Here is a 17,792-nt window from a genome sequence, read left to right on the forward strand (position 1 = left end):
ATGGTTTGTTATGCTTGAAAACCCACAAGCAATCACATAAAAACAGCAAACAATCAATTAAACCCTGAATATTGAACAGATGAAAACCTCCCAGCAGAGATGAATTGTTTATCAAACTTTTCCCTGTCAGCTCAGGAGAACTGTGGTGCTTTTTTAGGTTACTGTGGAGGAAATCATAAGTCACATATAACAAGGGCCAGTAAAACTCTTACTGGCCCCTTCGATGCTACAGCTACAGACTTAGAGTACATATCTGGAGAGACATGTACATATTTCAAACAGACATATGAACACTAACTGAAGGAAGGACACACCTGAAACCACTGATTCAAATCACATTTAACATTTTACTCACTCAAGTGCAGCAGCAGCATGCTTCCTGTTTTTACACAATGTTGTTTTAATTTTTGTACAGCAATGTCATTGTATTTGTGCTGCAGAAAAGGGGCCTTTAATGAAACCCTTTAATAGTTTTATAATAACAATATGAAATCAAAATCAGTCCTAAAAATAGATTTCTGCCCTGGAGTATTAGTATAGGACTATTTTCTTTATTATTTGTATTCGTCAGGAGATCAAGCACAAGAACTAACACTGAATACAAAATACAGATACATAAATATGTAAATATATAATATTTTTAGATGTTTTACATTATCGACACAAATAATTGAGACCCATCTGCAAAACAAATAAGAAAAATACTAAAAAAAATTTAAAAAATATATATATTTTTTAAATTTAAAATTTTAAGCATCTGTAACTGATAAAAAAATTGTACAGAGCATGCAATAACAAATAAAGCTTGCAGAAAACGAGTCACTATATATTTAAATTATACGTAGGAAAAGATTTTTCCAGATTTTCTATCTTTTTGAGGCTTGTGGAAAATATTTAATCAATTTTTTTATGGTTTAAATTACATAACAGGCTGAAACCCGATCTCCCACAGTTTCAAATCTGATTTAGGTTTCAGATGGAGATTCCCAGTCTAGGAATTAAACCCATATGAGGTAACAAAATCACTTGGTTTGTAACTGGGAACCCAAAGGCACCTGAATATCCACACTTTCACTGGTGTTTGTGGCTTTATATGTTAGTGGAGGAAGAAATCCCATAAAATAGGCCTTCTCGGTGAGTCATTTTGAACTGTATGCATTTCAGAGGCTGTTCGGCACCCGTGCAGACCACGGTTTATCCCTCTCCTTTGTTTACCGCCACGGACAGCGGTCCTGGTGCACGAAGTCCTCCCACCCCCCTGTTCACGTCCGTGCAGCTGGATCCGTGCACGGGGAAGCCCGGCCGGTAGTGGCGGAGGGGCACAACGTGACCTGACAACAAGGAACCTCCGGGAAAACCGTCAGTCCTGAGCTATGTGCAGAGGAGAGGCTGAGTGGGGGTCCGGCAGGGGGGTTGCAACAAGCGACGCGGAATGCGGCGCCTCACCTGCAGACGTTGAGGGAGCGAGCACAGGGAGGAAGAGGAGGAGGTGCGGCTCACTGAAGGGGCATCGACGAGGAGGCGTCGGGGCCTGCGCTAACGTGGCGGCCGTCGGGAGCCCCCCGCTGGCCTGGGAGGACACCCCTCGTAGCTGGGAGGCGGAGACGGGACCCCCGCTGACGTCAGTAGGCCTGTCTGTTTCCTGCAATAGAAAGTGAGAGAGAAGGTGAAGGGAGAAAAAACAGCGGATCCCCTTCTTACTCTAAAAGGTGTGCTGCGGCCCTGACACGAGCCAAACCCGCACCTGTGAGTATCACCGCGTCCCGCGCGCTCTCTTTGCTCCCCCGCGCGCGTTTGCGGCTGCTAAAGGTCGAGCTCGGCTGCTGCAGCCGGAGACAGTCCGACATGCTTTTATAGCTGTGTGTGTGTGTTGCCCGGTTTTAGCCCGTCGCTAACTTTGAGTGGGGGGAGAAGGAGGGGGAGGAGGAGCAGGAGGAAGGGGGGTCTGTTACTGAGAGAGGAGAGGTGTGAGTCTGTTTGTGCATTTATTTTATTATTTGTTTTTTGCGCAGTGTTGTTTTTGGACCCTGCAGCACAGAAAAAAAGAAAAAAAAACTTGCGCTTGCCGGGGTCGCCTCTCTGCGCAGTGCCCGCTGTTGCACTTGGAGGTAAGCCAAGCAGCTACACCTGCTGCTCCTCAGTGTGTTTGTGTGTCCGCTGTTGCCGTGACAAACGTGTGTATTTGTGTGTGTGGCTGAACTGGAATCTGACTGCATTTTGTTGGATAAAGGGAAGCGTCCCATTCGAGCGCTGTTGCAGCGACAAGCGAGGGGTTTTCCCTGGCTCCGCCCTCCCTCACAGGGCGTTCACGTGTTGCAACAGGCACAAAATACGCTATTCCCACGCATTGTTTTTGCTGACTTCATTGCGCACAGTTAAATGCCAGTAATGCCCTTTTTTCTTTTTAGCTCTGCTTCTAATGACTGCACTGCATGAACCCGGAGCACACATGCTCCTGCAGCCCGCTCTGCATCTAATGCTTAATATTTCTCAGTCTTGTGATTAACGCACTCAGAGCCAGTGGGGGCTCCTTTTGCATTTCGCCCCTCAGGTGTGAAATCATCACTCTTTGGTCACCTGAACGGGACGCAGCATTGTATGTTGTTCTCCCTCGCTCTCGTTCTCTCTCTCTCGTGTTAGTATCGGGGTGTTTCCTCGCATATCTGTGCGCGCACAAACACACAGGCAAGCAGTCAGGCTGGCTGGCAGACGGACTGACAGACAGACGAAACGTCTCTCTCCTCCTGCTCCCCTAGCTCGTCCGCGCCGTCGACCCCTGCGCTCAAACACCACCCGGCGAGGAGCCCCTCTTCATGCGTCTACTGAAGCCGAGCTTGCATGTGTTTTTGTGCGACCTGCTGCAGCGAGTGTGAGTACCGTGAGATGATGTCATTGCTCTAGCGCCACATGTACCAACTGTATGGAGACAAAATATCACCATCACCATCATCATCATCATCCAGTTGTAGTAAGTGTTATGTAACATTGGTGAGGAAGAGAGGAGGGGGGAAGAAACAAAAGACTTGATTCCTGAAGCACTGCTGCTCACTGCAACGTGCACGTCTCCTGCAGGGGTAAGGGGGGTGTTTTGGGGTGGAGATGATGCAAGGGCAAAGGAAGGCTAATGGTGCCATTAAATGAGAGGTTTTATTCATGATTTTTAGTGATTTCCTGTCTGCGCAGAGGGGGAGCGTTTGCTCTGCGGCTGCTTGTGCATGTCAGGTAGCACTGTGGGTTTGACATCTGGGTAACATTTAACTTGAACACCAACCTTTTTCTGTCAGCTGGAATTTGCATTGCAGCCATAATAAGCTTCTAATCTTCCATTTAGGGAAAGGTCATCGATTGATATCAGTGCGAAAACAATCGATGGAGGATGCAGACCTGCAAGACTGAACTTTGACAGAAAGATCTCTGACACTTCTTTGCCTGACGCTCAGAGGGGGGTTGTATAGTTTGCATGATTTGAGATCCACGCTGACGTTCGTTAAAGTGATGAGCAGTAACTCTATCATTTCTGTGTCAGCCTCGAGATCAGAGCGGCAGATAGCAGCCGCTGCAGGGTTATGTTGATATCGACAGAATGTCTTCACACCTCCTCCCCTCTGACGGCAGAGAGCAGGCCGAGCCTCACCGCGCAGCGCTGCACGTAGTTTCAAGGCGGCCCTGAAATGGGGGAAAAACTCCGACCCGGGCACCTGTTTGAGGAGCACGCTCAATCAGCCGCTCTGTCCTGGACTCCCAGACAGCTGCCAAGTGGGAGCAGGAGAGGCTGCACAGTGCCTCATTGATCTGTGGAGCTCATGTTTGGCCTCTGCAGACTTGATGTATTCACAGTATATGTGTGTGTTTGTTTATTCCCCTCTAGATGTGCCAAGACTGCTCAGGAGTCGACTCACCTCAAGGTTAACAGCCACTCCCCCCCCACCCCTCAAGATGCACCTGTGAACTGAGGCAGAAAGATGCCGCGCACCAAGCAGAACAACCCCAAGAATTTAAAAGGTGAGTTAGCGACCGTCCTGCTTCGAGGTTTCCTGAGATACTTTCGGCTATAAGACGCGTTGGTTTGGATGGAATTTTTAAGGGGACGTGCTCTGTTGACTCGCCACCTGGTTGTAGTTCTTCCTTCAAGATGTGTGATTCGATTGAAAATAGCGTCTTTATTTCCTGAAATGTCAGGCGTAGAAGAAGAAGAAGATGAAGAGAGGAGCAAGGCATGAGCTGAATAAGAGGAAGTACAGCCTTGCTGGTTGTTGCTGTGATAACATTATTTATGCTTATCTGAGAACTGAGTGTAGTGTTGGAATAGCTCTCCAGTGTTTGGGTTAAGTTGTGCTGTTTCTCCTTGAACTCCTCCAGGATTTTTTTTTTTTTTTTTCATGAGATGGTGAAGTAGTTTTGGTTCCTCCATTTGCTGTTATCGTCTTCATGCTGCGTACAGACGTCAGTGCGCTTTGTTGCTGTTTTTCGGGCTAATGCGGTCGCCTTGTGAGAGTATAATTTACAGTCTTTGTGCTCATTTGCAGCCTAAAATTTGAGATTTTCTGCAAAGTTGGCCTGCTGACAGCTCATGTACCGGAAAAGTAACCCTGATGCTGGTTTTGTGCTCTGTGTTTCTAGACAAACAAAATAACCTGTGTAATTTACCAGTGCACAAGTGGTACATATACCTGCACTCACAGCGTGCACAGGTCAGCAGTTTGCCTTTACACCGATCTCCTGATTTTCTTAGTAATGTTGCTCTGCAACCATCAGTGCAGCTGAACAATTGCGTTGCTTTGATCTCAACATTGCAACTTGGCATTGGACGCGAGGGGACGTTAAACCCTTTAGAGCTCTTCTGAAGACGAGGCTTTGGTGGATAAAAGGCTCAAAAGCAGAACTTCCTCCCGCGTGAGACTGGGCATTGTGTCCCGTGTGAAACCAAAAGCAAATATTAAATAATAAATAATGCCGTCAGTAAAATTCATCTTTAATTTTAATTTTGTGCATTTTTGTAAATCACATTAAAAGTAAAAAAGAAAAGGGACTAATCTAACAATAAATATAATAGAATTTTAAAATATTGTATGGTTATCTTTATGTTCCAGTGACATGATGATTGTGTTTCTGACTATCCCGGTTACCCTTCATATTACGGATCGAGTTTAAGGTAGATGATACACGACTTTTCAGTAGTGGCTGCTTTATTGGAGTGCCCTCCCTCTGGTCACTGCAGCGAGACAAACAGAGAGGCTTATTTTATCGCCGGTCGGTTATCGGTTCACCTGAGACATCCTGGTGCTCCCTGCCACCAAACGCTTCGTGTAAAACTTGTATCCCCATTTTCATTTTTTTTATTTTAAGTTGTGATGTGATGCATTTTTGCTTTCACATCTTTGTGTCCCGAGTTCATTAATGTAAACAGAGAATTGTGGCTTTTGTTTGCCTTTCAAAGCGCAGTATTAACATAAAGCAAGCAGTGTTTTGCTTTTAATCTCCCTCAGTGGCACTCATGTCCTCCAGGGCCTGCCACCTCACACAACGGTGTGTTACAGGCGGTTTTTGGCGCTTGTGAATGTGCAGATATTTACTTGAATACATACATTTAACAAAGTTGAAGATTAAAGGCCTGATGGAGGCATGCTTAAGTCAAAGCATCCTCCCGCGGAGCACCAATTGGCTTGAAGGATTCCTTGTTATGTCGAGAATTGACAGATTTGTGTGTCAACAGACGTTTGCAGTTCACAGATCGACAAATGTGCAGCGTTACATGCTGGGTGTGAAAATGTGCATCACTGCCATTCCCCAGCAGTCAATCCTCACAGATTTGTCCACGAGCAGCCAGCCAGAGTTCCTCTGTTTATCTTATAAACACTTCCTCTGTGTGTGTGTGTTTTGTCTTTTTGCTCCTCGTGAAGCCTCTTTGGACAAACCACATAAATAATTGAGCTTTACAACAGTTCATTACTTTGCCCGACAGAGGACGATAGAAATGGCGGTCGAACGATGCTCGAGTCTGTTTAAATGGTGTTGGTGCAGACGGCGGTGCTGCAGCTGCTGCAGTGTTTGTGGAATTTGAATTTCAGAGTTTCAGAGGATGATTAGCAGAAATTTGATGAGCGCAGCTGATCGTTGTTTCAGGGGTGTGTTTAGAAGATCTTGAACGGCCAGAATTGTTTTTTTTTTTAATTTTAAGGAGTAAAAATGTGCAAAGAATGAAATTCTTGTCTTCATAGTTGTGTTTTGGCTTCTTGAAGTTGTCCTTGAAGCAGAAAGTGACCTGAACCTGATGTTTTTTGCACACGTATGACTCAGATCTGTTCTATCATGACTATTTGAACACCACAAACCACACCGAATCTGATATTTTTCACTTCTGATTAGGGTCGCTTTCATATGTGCTTCTTATATTAGTTGTATACAGAACACGTGACCTTTCCATCGCTCACCTGAGTGTTTTGCCACGAGTCTTGTGGCGGAGATGCTGACATGTGTAGGTAAAAGTGACCTTTCACTTCATGAAATTTTGGTTTCAGTAAAGCCATTTGTGTCAGAGTGAAACCGCTCCCGGCTCCAGCTCCTCATCCACACGCAGCTCTATATGGGAGAAGCTCGTAAGTTTAAGTTGACTCTGTTTATCCTCTTTAATCTGAATCAGCTTACAAATGAAACCGTGAACGCTGGTTTTGCCTGTAATGCTCTATTATTGTGTCAGCTCAGGAATGTTTTTAAAAACAAAGGAGAGAAAACCAGACCGGAGCAGCAGTGTGAGGGTAGCCTGCACATTTATTCTGTTTGTCTGGGTGATGTCTCCCTCAAGCCATTTTCTGTGTTTGAACTTTTTTTTTCTTGCCTTGTTAAAGTTGATTTGTGGTTCTTTGTGTGAAAGATGAACTGATTGTGGAAATCTGAGCCGATACAGGTGCTTTTAAAGAAGCTGGCTCACAGCTGATGCTGATATTGATGTTTTTAATTGATTTGTGTCTGTGTGTTTTATCAGCTCTTCATTTTTCAGCATTTATCCAGTACAAATGCTGATGTTGGTTTTATCATTACTGCCCAGCTTTGTGGGCATATTTTTTATATTTTCTTTTAGGTTTTCTGATCATCTTGACTCTTTGTGGGTTTGTTTGATGTATTCAGCCCACTTTAGTTGATTCCCAAAGTTCAATTTGCTTTTTTTTTTTTTTTGTGTACAGCAAATGTATGAAATGTGAAGTTGTGTTGGCTGTGATATTACAGAGATAACATTTGGCAGTGGTGCAGCTTTTCATTGTTTGCTAGTAACCTAGGAGGAGTTTCCACAGATTTGGATTGTCCTTATAGCAGATAGTTGTTGGTGTTTTTGTGTATGTGTTGTAAGAAACACAAGTTTTCCTCTGCAAATATTTCAGTCTGAGCCCCAACTGCACAGTCTTGAGCTGCAGGTGGAGACAGGAGTCCCTGTTCTGCTCTGCAGCTTTGGTTAGCTCGGCGTAGCAGCGCTCTGAACCAGCCTCTCCACCTGCTGTAGGTTGTGGTCAGAGAGGCCTTCAAGCTCATAAGTTAATCACATACGGTGCTGGTCTGAGCCTGCCTAGGTGAAGTCTATGTGTAATTTCTGAATGAAAACTATAGCCCGAGACATTGTTTTATGGCAGTCTGCTCTAATAAACTGTACATTAGAAAAGGCTAAAAGGTTTTTACTTAAATGGAAATGTTAGTTGTTCGGTGGGTTTCTGTGGCTGCTCGGCTTATTGTTGTTCAGTAGGAGGAGAATTAACTGTTTTGACATTTTAATGTGGACGCAAGTGTAGAGACAACTGCACTGTGGGAGGATTTTTACATAAAAGTGTGTTCAAAATTTACGATTTGGCTCTTTATTTTTGGTCAGATGTTCTGTTGTGGTGGTAAAATCAAACCTTACAGTTTAAATGCAACTCTTTACTCAGTTTAAAGTAAAGGTCTCTCTGTGTTTCTCATCTTTTAAATGCAGTACAGTGTCAGCTAAGTGCTGACTTATTTCCATCCTCCATTCTTGTGACATTTCTGAACATCTTGTGGGGAGTACCCACTTCACTTCCTCATCGCTCGATGACTTGTTGGCGTCTCCTCGTGCCTTTTGACCCAGTTCATCACCTCTCCTCAGGGCTCTGCTCTCAAGGGGTTGTCTTTATCAGACAGGAAGTGCTAATTGCATGGCGTGCAATCACATGCTTAAACACTGCTGTGGAGAATTTCTTTTTCTGGAGACTCAAAGAAGCCTCTTCAGACTGCCCTGAAGCTGTCACATGATGATGCTCAACGCCTGCCTTTAACACAGAATTTCCTTTGCATATTAACACTGCAGTAATTCATCAAGCAAGGAGGTGCTGTTTAATTCTTTTCTCAGGTCCTCTCTGCCTTACAGGCTTGGCAGCATCTGCCTGGGATATAAAAAGAAGCACAGTAAAAAATTTTCCCTCCAGTCAACTAAAATCTGACTTGACAAACATTATACTGTTAGGAAACGAAGAACGAATGTTTTCAGAGTCTTGGTTACATTATTTCTGTTTTCTTAAAGTTAGTTTTTATTGTTTTAAGCCATATTTTACAGAAGTGTGAGCCCCGTGGTGAAGCTTTTAGTGGAAAAAGAAAAGCGAAGATGAGTTTTAAGCTTCATTAATTTATATACTTCAGAGAGGAGGAGTTTTTTGTTTTTGTTTTTTTAAGGCTAAGGCTCAGGTGGTACAACGTGCTTGCGACTAACCTCAGTTTAATGGTGGTTTTGTCCCCGCCTCTTCCACATGTCAAAACGTCCTTGTGCAAAACCCCAAACTGACTCCCAGGTCTGCTCTGTGTGTGAGAATAACTGAGAAATGTAAACTACTTTAAGCACCACAGAGGTAGAAGTGTTCTAAAAGTGGAAACCATTAATCATATCTGTTGCATTCATTTGCGTGTTATCTTAAGGTTAAAATCTAAAAAGACCAAAGCATGAGGATTTATTTGAAAAAGAAACAAGCACACCTGAGAACAGCATTCCTCCTCCAAGGCTGAAAATGTGCCCCCAGCTGTGCATGAATCCAGATTAGTTTGTGCCAATTTGTTGAAGTTATGATGGCAAATGTCCAATATAGCCTTTTCTCACAGTGGAGATGAGTCCACATCAAGATCCTGGTAGACTGGCCCAACTTAAAAGTGATTAACTTCAATCTCTGGTTAAATCCATCCATAACTTTTTGAGTAATCCAGCCAAGCAAGCAACCCACCCACACACACAACCTTCTTGGCGGAGGTAGTTATAGCCATGTATCAGTGATGTTTTTCTGTGAGTGAGACTTACCCGCCAGTCGAAAAAAGATGATGTTTTTTCATTTTAAATTGTCTGTCAACTCATCTTTTCAACCCACAAATGTCCAAATCTTCAAAGTCGCAGTTCCTCTAGTGGCCACTTGAGGCTTGCTACAAAAATGAGCTTTTTCCCACTGACTTCTGTTTTAAAATGTCAAATTTGTTCAGAGCAAACGTACAAAAAACAACCTGGTATTAACACGTAACGCCCTCTTAGAGTTTTTCATGCCCTCAACTCTCTGCTTATTGGAGTCACAGAGCTGGACTTTTTGACTGTGTTTGTGCCTTTTGTAGTGCTTTCAGTGAAAATATCTGACTAATAATACGGCTCGCTGTGTGGTACAGACATCCAAGAAGTCCGTGCTTTAGCGTTTGGCGATTGAAAGTTAAATATTTTATTGGTTTGTTACTTGGCGTGAATCAGCAGGTATCTATGTCTGTGCCGTGCCCATGCATAGATGTTCAAGCTAGCGAGCAATAACTCAGAGACAGTATGGGTGCAACTACCATGATGTCATCCGCTGGTTTCTGAATTTCTGTTATGACCCCTTTGAGTTGAAGGTTTCTGCTGTGGCCATCTTGATTATAAGAAACGGGACGTGACAATGAGGGGTGGGTCTGGGTTGGAAACTGCTTGCTCTTTGGCTGACAACTTGTGACTGACAAGTCGTCAGCCAATGAGCGAGTGGAAAATTTAACGGCTAATGCTCCTTAAAAAATAAAACTGAATAAAATGGGTTATTCAGTATGACCCCAAATCAGTGACTAAGCCTGCAAACTCAGCAGCAAAGTGTTTCCAGAGTTCAAGAAAGAGACATTTTATTTTTTTCAGAGGCCTTTTATAGGACCTGAAGTCTTTTTGCAACCACAGCTATTGCTGGTGCCTTTCAGACAGAATGCAGGTTTAAGGGATTTCCACATTGGCTTAATTTTTCCGAGCAGGAAGCAACAACCATCTAACTTAGTGGTCTACCCTCTTGTGTGACATGACCACATGACCGCTCAAAAAAAACCCCAGCATGCTAACTTTCGGTCCAGACACCAATGAGTGATGCCACAGTGGCTACGTCCTACTTTTATATGCAGTCTCTGGCTACCACAATCTATTTTAAACTTTAAACGACATAAAATGTCAGTTAATCATGATTTCTATTGGCTCATTGTTACTAGGATTTTTTTTGTTGTTGCTGTTGCCAGGAGTTCAACTCTGGTGTCAGACTGGACTTTCAGCATTAAACTGGATAAAGAATAACAACCAACTGATGTTCAAAGCAGGATCACTGATGCTTAATTTCTATAAAAGAAAGAAAGAGAAAAATCTTTCAACACTATAAGGAGAGGGTGTTCAGTTTAAGATGAATAAATACTTCCAGAAGCACTTGGAGGACCTGGAGTGACTGATAAACTGGTCTCTTGGTGTTTAACTGTGGGACTGAATAAGAAACGCGCAGATCCAAACAAACGGCCGAGAGGAAGGAACTGTGAGTTTGTTTTGTTTCTGTTGAATCTGTGGGCTGCTCTGGGAGAGCGTTCGCTGGCTGTATTTTTGTCTCAGTCATAACAAACCATCGCACACAGAGCATTTTTCCTCCTGTGAGACACAAAGAAGGAAAACCCTGGTCCCAGGTGAGCAGTGAATCATTTACCCTCATGGGAAGGCTTTAAGATTGATTAAAGAAGCTGAACTTCCAAACTAAATTAACTTTTTAATTTTCTTTACTGCCAGGGTTGCATCAGGCTCCCTTCAGTATATAGATCATGTGTTTGTGTGCACAGTCAGGAATGATCTCGTGACGCAGGTTGTGGGTAACAGTGCAGGAAGTTAGGAACTCCTGTCCTCCCTCCTCTGAGTCTTTGTTTACTTTTGTCAAACAGCTGCTCTCTTAGCTCTGCTGCAGTGGTTTCCCCTTCAGAGGAACACACACGCACACACAGAAATGCAAGCAGCAATACAAATAACAGTTGGTGTGCTTAGTTTTGTTAACGTAAACAGTACAAGTGCATCAACCTCAATTTATCCACTGTGAATTTATCCTCAACGATTAAAAGTGACTTGCATACTGGATTCATGCCCTAAAGCTAACAAACTAAATGGAAGTAATGCCCGTGCACTTCTGCTGGGAGCTTTACTCACTTTTTTGTATCATGTGCACAATTTTCACATTCAAATTGGTCTGTGGTTCGCAGCTTAAATAGATGTTTTCAAACTGTGATACTTTCTGTTACATATCAGCTGTCACAGTGGGAATACTCATATTAAACATGGCCAAAACTTCAGCTAATCAAGTCGTGTATAAGTAATCACTGTTAGTCATTAGCTCAGGCTTTAAATGACGCTAAAGACTCAAGTTTTCTTCTCTCTTGACTCCGTGTGATGTAGGTGAAAGCAGATGTCCCCAGTATGGTTAACTTGGGCAGCTCTGGGTGTGAGCACAGAAGCCCCATGTTTAGGCTTTTTTTTCTGTGGGGCAGCTAATCAGGAGACAGATCTAAAGAGAGAGCAGATAAAGCAGCTTGTTTCAGACAAATATTACCTCAGAGGCTCCAGCAAGGCCTGATGTAAGAAAAATAAGGATTACTTTGAACTTTGAGTCATGCAAAGCTAGTCCAAACGAGAAATGAGCATGTATCATCTTTAAGCTTGTGTTTACAGTTGAGCGATGGCTGGTGAGGAGAAATATTAAAATTCAGAATATCCTTTGAGCCAAAAGAGTTCACACGTCTATAATAAAGCATGTAATACTAAAATGTTTAACATCAACCTACACTGACTGGCCTATCAGAGCTTATAGGATTGAATAGGACAAGCTTGGTAGCATCCAGTGTAAGGTTTCTGGTGCTTCAGACAAAAACAAATAAAAACAACAAAAATGTCGTAACTGTAAGATACAGCTCGTCTCGCACTACGTTAAGGCGTCGGCCGCTTCACCCTTGGTGGTCTGTTTTGTTTAGTTTTTTTCCTTTTCCAGACCTGGTGAAGAATCACAGCCACAAATGTCCTTTTGATCCTCTACATTAGCAAGGAGGGAGGTCGACAACCTCAACAGCGTCACAGCGATGAGGAAAATCCTGCACCATCTTCATGATATTTTTGCACTCATGTAAACAGGCGGGGGCAGCGAGGCTTAAACGAGCAGATCTACGACTCCAACCTCAGACCTTCAGTTAAATCTGGACACTTTAGTTTAATTGTGCACCTATGAGCCTTCACTTTAATAATATTCAGATTTAGAAGCACAATAAAATTCTTAGTTGGTCATTAAGTTATTGCATTCGACATTCCATCGTATGTTTCAAGACAACTGCCTTTTATTTTTAAAAGTTATAACTTTTAAGCACAAACAACTTTATCAGTTAGATTCAGGTCATAAAATGATCAATGACATTTAAAATACTAATTAATTAAATGTGATAGAGGTTTTGTTTTATAAATTTATACAATACAGTTGCCTTCAAACCCTTTATAATGTTGTTTCACACTGTACAGAGTGGGAACCAGGAAATGTGAATAGACAGAAATAGTTTGTGAATTTTAGCAGTTCAATTACAAAGTTAGGTCTCTGACTAAAATGTGATCTATACATAGCATCCCTTTCTCTAAAAGACGTGCTATATGAAAGTGTAGCACAAAAAAACAAAAGTGTAGAGAAATAACAAAAAACATAATACAAAAATGTTTGTTTGCTTTGGCGTTTGTTGTCAGCACAGTGTACCTAAACTTGATATTTAAAGTTCAAGGAGGTGGGTGAGATATCCTGTGCTCTATACTGGGAACTAGGGTGACCGTCTACATGTGAAAGTACTGTTTTAAATGGTGGTAAAATAAACACCTTCACCTGAGCGACAGCTGTGAATGTCAGCTGTGTTGTGCGTCTAAAATAGGATGTTTGACCTAGTTGCAGTGGAAAGTGTGGCCTTGAATTCAACTTGATTGAGAATTATTATTATTATTATTTTTTTTAAATCTTTCTGACAGTGTGCACCGAGCTGCGTTCACTGTCTGTCTTTAAAGTATTTATGGGCCATTTTTAAAAAGTCTGAAAATATCTTAAATTCACAGTTACTAACAGAAACACCTCAGATTTTCTTACATTGCATTTGGAGTTATAAATGTTCTTAGTCACGTCACAATGCTGAAGGTCTTGCCCGGGTTGATTTTAGGCTCAGTGGGCTGATGCGCTTTCAGTTCACTGGTGGAAACCCTGAAGATGAGTTCAGCGACACATGGCTCAATAAAAATTCAAATCAAATTTTCAAATTTTTTTATTTGTCACACACACGCAACCATACACAGTATGACATGGGGGTGAAATGCTTGTAGCTGTACAATGCCTGACCATTAAATGACAGAAAAAAAGTTTTACAATATTTACAATTTACAGGTTACTACAAAATTTACAAATTAACTTAGGAATTTACAGTAAAGAATGTGCAAATAGCAGAAGAGATTATAAAGGTTATGAATTATAGGATTATAGGAAATGTGTGGTAATACTCTTTGTATTTAATTTGCACTGTGTGTGCATACTATGAAATATTTTCAATTTTAATTTTTTACTGAAATTCTCATGTTTCACTTTTTTTTTTTTTTTTTTTTTTTTTTTTTTTTCTCCCCAATTGCTGGTTTCAGTTCAAGTGGTTATAAATGTTTATGAAGTGCAGTATAGGAAGGGTTTGCTCTTTTCCCGATTTCTTGGGATATTTGTCACTCTTACACGTTTCGGATGTAGTCAGATTTAAATCACATTGAGATTATGAGGCTTATTTTTGTCTAACATATTTTTTTTTCAACCTTGGAAACAGTTGAGTGGGAGAAATTTGCAAAGAAAAAAAAAAGAAATCAAGAAGAGGCCAAAATGTGGGGTACCTAACTGTAAAAGGAAGCTGAAGTTTTCATTCTGCGATAGTCTTCTTAGACAAAAGCTGCTGTTTTGTCTGATGATCATTTGTGTTTCCGTGGGGATGCCCTCATAATCGTCTTTGTTGGGCACAAGTTTCTGTCGCATTCAAATAAATGACAGAAACAGGAAAAACCTTCTGAGAGTAACTTTCCATCGGTTTCACCCAGTCACCAGAAGTTTCCCAGTCTGTATTTGTAGCTGTACATCCTTTTTGTTTGTGGTATTTTTCAGCGTAGTCCACAAACGTCTGTGTGGTGGTTTGTGGTGTCTTCTAATTTCCCCTCTCGGGGGAAGCACATGTAGAACCAGACAGTGAGGTGTTGACCTGCAGGAGACCCTTTTTTATTTTTTTATTTTTTGCAACCATTTAATAAAAGGCAGACTTTAGAAGTGTGCTCATCTTACAGTGTTGGTGTTTGAAAACTAGAGCCAATCAAAACGTGTCTCAATATGAGGGAGAGGGGATTAAAAATGCTGTGTAGTCCCAAATAAAGAAGCACACCTGGTACCTGTAAGACCATCTTCCAGATGCTACCTTCCATGTGGTGTTTATTATCCGTCTGTGTGGTTTCTTGGGTTTTCACTCCCGTTCCTGGACAAGTCTGCCCCTGAAAATGCCCAGACTTCAGTGTTTATTGAACTGACTCTGCATTCCTCGTCTTATACAAAAAAAAAAAAGATCCTTACACCGAAGCCCTACAGGTCTGGTTTTAGCTTTAGCGGGCATCACACTGTGTGATTAATGGTAAACAACCGCAGTGAATGCGGGTACATTTAACAAGGTGGAAAATGTTTACCCTGTGAAGCTGATGCAGGGAAAGGGAGACAGTGTTTCCCATCCCTCGGTGTGCTGACACAGATATAAATAAAGCTTCTGCATCTTATTACTTTAACCTGTTGGCTGATTAATGTGTAATGTGTGAGGATGGGGACTTAATTTTGCATCTGCTTAAAGAGTAATAATCTTTACAAGCCAAATTCTGGATTTGATTTGTCTTTAAGCTTGTGTTGTTTTTTTGTTGTTGTTTTTTTTCTCTTTTCACTGCTGCAGTAATTTGCAACAAACTGCCATCAGTTTCCTGTTAATGATCAACCACTTCTCTGACCTCAGCACTGACTGTGGTTAAACATCCACGTCCAGAATCGGCTACAGCAGCTACTTCCCTTAATCACAGTGGGCACGCTAACCAACCCAAGGCCGACACTGAACACAGGAACAGAGTTGTTTGTTGCTTGAAAGCTGCAACAAAAGTCGAGCTTCTCTGGTCTCGCCGCCTTTGTTTTTTAGCAGAACTGACCTTCTTCTAACCCTCGGGAGTGTTTTGCGATGCCTCTTTGTCAGCTTTCTGCACTGGCCTTGTGCTTTGGGAAGGAAATGCATAGCAGGTCAAAGCCAATCTCCCTTAATCACAGAGTCACACTAAGGTCAGGGTTTCTTGAAGATTTTCAACTGAATGTAAATCATTAGGCTTATCTAGTAGTTTCATTTTGCATTTAGACTCAAATTAAAAATAAATCTGATGTAAAATCTTAAAAAATGGTGTCTTGTATACCAATAGGAGGAAAAATAAGTTGGTATTAAATTATATTTTAATGTGAAATTGTGATAAAGAGCTTCATTTGCAGCTCAGATCATTATAGTAAAATTTCTCTCACACTTTCATAGATTTGCTTCATTTTAAAGGTTTAAAAAAACACCCCTACAGACCACCTGCTCAGCACCACACAGCCTTAAGACACAATGAGCTGTTGAACAGAGTGAAGCTGGAGGCAATCTCTGCCAACCATTCCACTTCCTGCTAATCAAAAATACAGAAATTTGGTTGCACAACAGGGAGCGCTCCTAAAATCGTATTCCTTAAATACGAGAGAATGGAGGAGTTGCTAAAATAATTATATAAACCTGCTTCTAGAGAAACAAGATGTTATTTCAGTTTTCAAAAATAAATTGTCAGTATGTCCAAGTAATTCAGATTTTGTCCTTTAATTTTTTTCCAGCTACATTTTAACCATAAAATATTATTCTCATAATACATATGGCAGCAGTACTGAACCACCTACACAATACAGCTGCAGGAGCTGCTTGTCCATGACACGAAGCTCCTGGCATACAGTTTTCTGTCCTGATGTTAATAACAGAGGAGGTCTGGAGTTGCTGTGGTTCCAAACACTTTGCAATAACACCAGTAATTGATGGTGGAACATCTAGGAGAGAAGAAACTGAATTATTGCTCTTAACTCATTCTGTGAAGCACTTTGTGATACCTGTGGTTTTTTAAATGTGCTATATAAATAAAATTGTATTGTATTGTACTTGTTTGTAACAGAAAGCTCTTCTGTGAAAGAATGAGGTTCTAATTTTTGTAAAGGCAGTCTGCACGGCTGGTTGTTTGTCTGTGGCACCTGTTTGTAGACAATAACTAGACTTTAGAAGCGTAGTTAAACTACAACAGAAACTTTGATTTCATGCCTGAAATCAAATTGGCAGATCCCGTAGAGTAGCCTACGGTGCTGTGGTGGCCTTTCTACTCAAAATTAAAATGTGAATTATCCAATGTTGTAACAGCTTTTATCAAAAATATTTTCAAAAATGAGGTTGACTTCACTCTGCACGAATGAATGTTCCCTATGAAACTGGAAATCCAAAGAGTGGAAAATTCTAAACTTAGAAGTTCTTTAGTGAAGTGTTTAGATACTAAAAGGTCACACATTTGACCCAGGAGTGGGCAGAAACCCCAAACAGAGTTAAGAGAAGAACAAACACAACTGCAGAAGAATGACGATATTGGTGTGTGTTTGCTGGATGTGTATAATAATAATAAGGTGGGTTGTTGAATTTAGAGTGTTGGCCCTTCTTTATCTCGACTGATCGATGTTGGGCCTTAAAGCAAACTGTGATTACTCTGCTGTTGAATCCTGGGCTCTGAATATCACTGCAGCAATATCAGGAGAAAGATGCATGAAGGGTAGGTTAAATGTTTGGCATGTAGAGGGGTTTTTTTTTTTTTTTTTTTTTGGTCACTACGCTTGTCTACTGAGTGTAGGGGATTTGTGAGCATGCACTTGGGTGCTTCAGACTGCAGGAGAGGATACTGGGACAGAGCCATGATTTAGGGCAAATACAGCAATGAGTGTGCAGGTGACTCAATATGAACACAGACTGATGTCTTGTGGGAACGTTTGAAGTTGCTAGCCCGACTAGCTTCTGTTTTCTTTGCAGAAAACAGAATCTGGCTTCATCTTTGCAACCAATCAGGGCATTTATTGAGAAGTTCCTATCTAGAAAGCAAAACACAAACACTTAAAGTTTAAAAAGCATGTTTTTTCTTACTTCTACTACAAATGTGCTCACAATGAGCTTATCATAGCATAGATCATTCTCTTTTCTGACACATAATGACCAAAAATGTAAAAAATGAAGATGATATTTTATTTGGTAGGACTTGAAATGAGGGCTTGAACCCTAAAACTCATCAGAGAAGTGTTTACAGAGGTTAAGTGTGAGGGTTGTTTTTCCTTAGACTTCCTAGTGCCAGAAGTCGTTGTGCAACCACTGGTATCCCCTCCTTCCCCTCCCATTAAGAGTGTAGATTTTAA

At 41.6% G+C, this 17,792-nt stretch overlaps 1 protein-coding gene across 3 annotated transcripts in view; it reads left to right on the forward strand.

The window, feature by feature from the left end:
* Positions 1–1,637: 1,637 nt before the first annotated feature.
* The window catches only part of hivep1 (HIVEP zinc finger 1), a 69,572-nt gene continuing 53,417 nt past the window's right edge, over positions 1,638–17,792 (forward strand). The window contains exons 1-3 of one of the 3 annotated variants that reach the window (XM_080863641.1): positions 1,655–1,746; positions 2,013–2,108; positions 3,869–4,002. In XM_080863641.1, the coding sequence (XP_080719767.1) occupies positions 3,963–4,002 (40 nt within the window). In that variant the 5' untranslated portion in view covers positions 1,655–1,746; positions 2,013–2,108; positions 3,869–3,962. Of the gene's footprint in view, positions 1,747–2,012; positions 2,109–2,397; positions 2,870–3,868; positions 4,003–17,792 lie in introns of those variants that run through there. The other 2 variants (XM_080863640.1, XM_080863642.1) reach the window with 2 other exon arrangements.

The sequence above is a fragment of the Rhamphochromis sp. 'chilingali' genome, assembly GCF_963969265.1.
Source record: "Rhamphochromis sp. 'chilingali' genome assembly, chromosome: 17".
In the NCBI taxonomy this organism is placed as follows: domain Eukaryota; kingdom Metazoa; phylum Chordata; class Actinopteri; order Cichliformes; family Cichlidae; genus Rhamphochromis; species Rhamphochromis sp. 'chilingali'.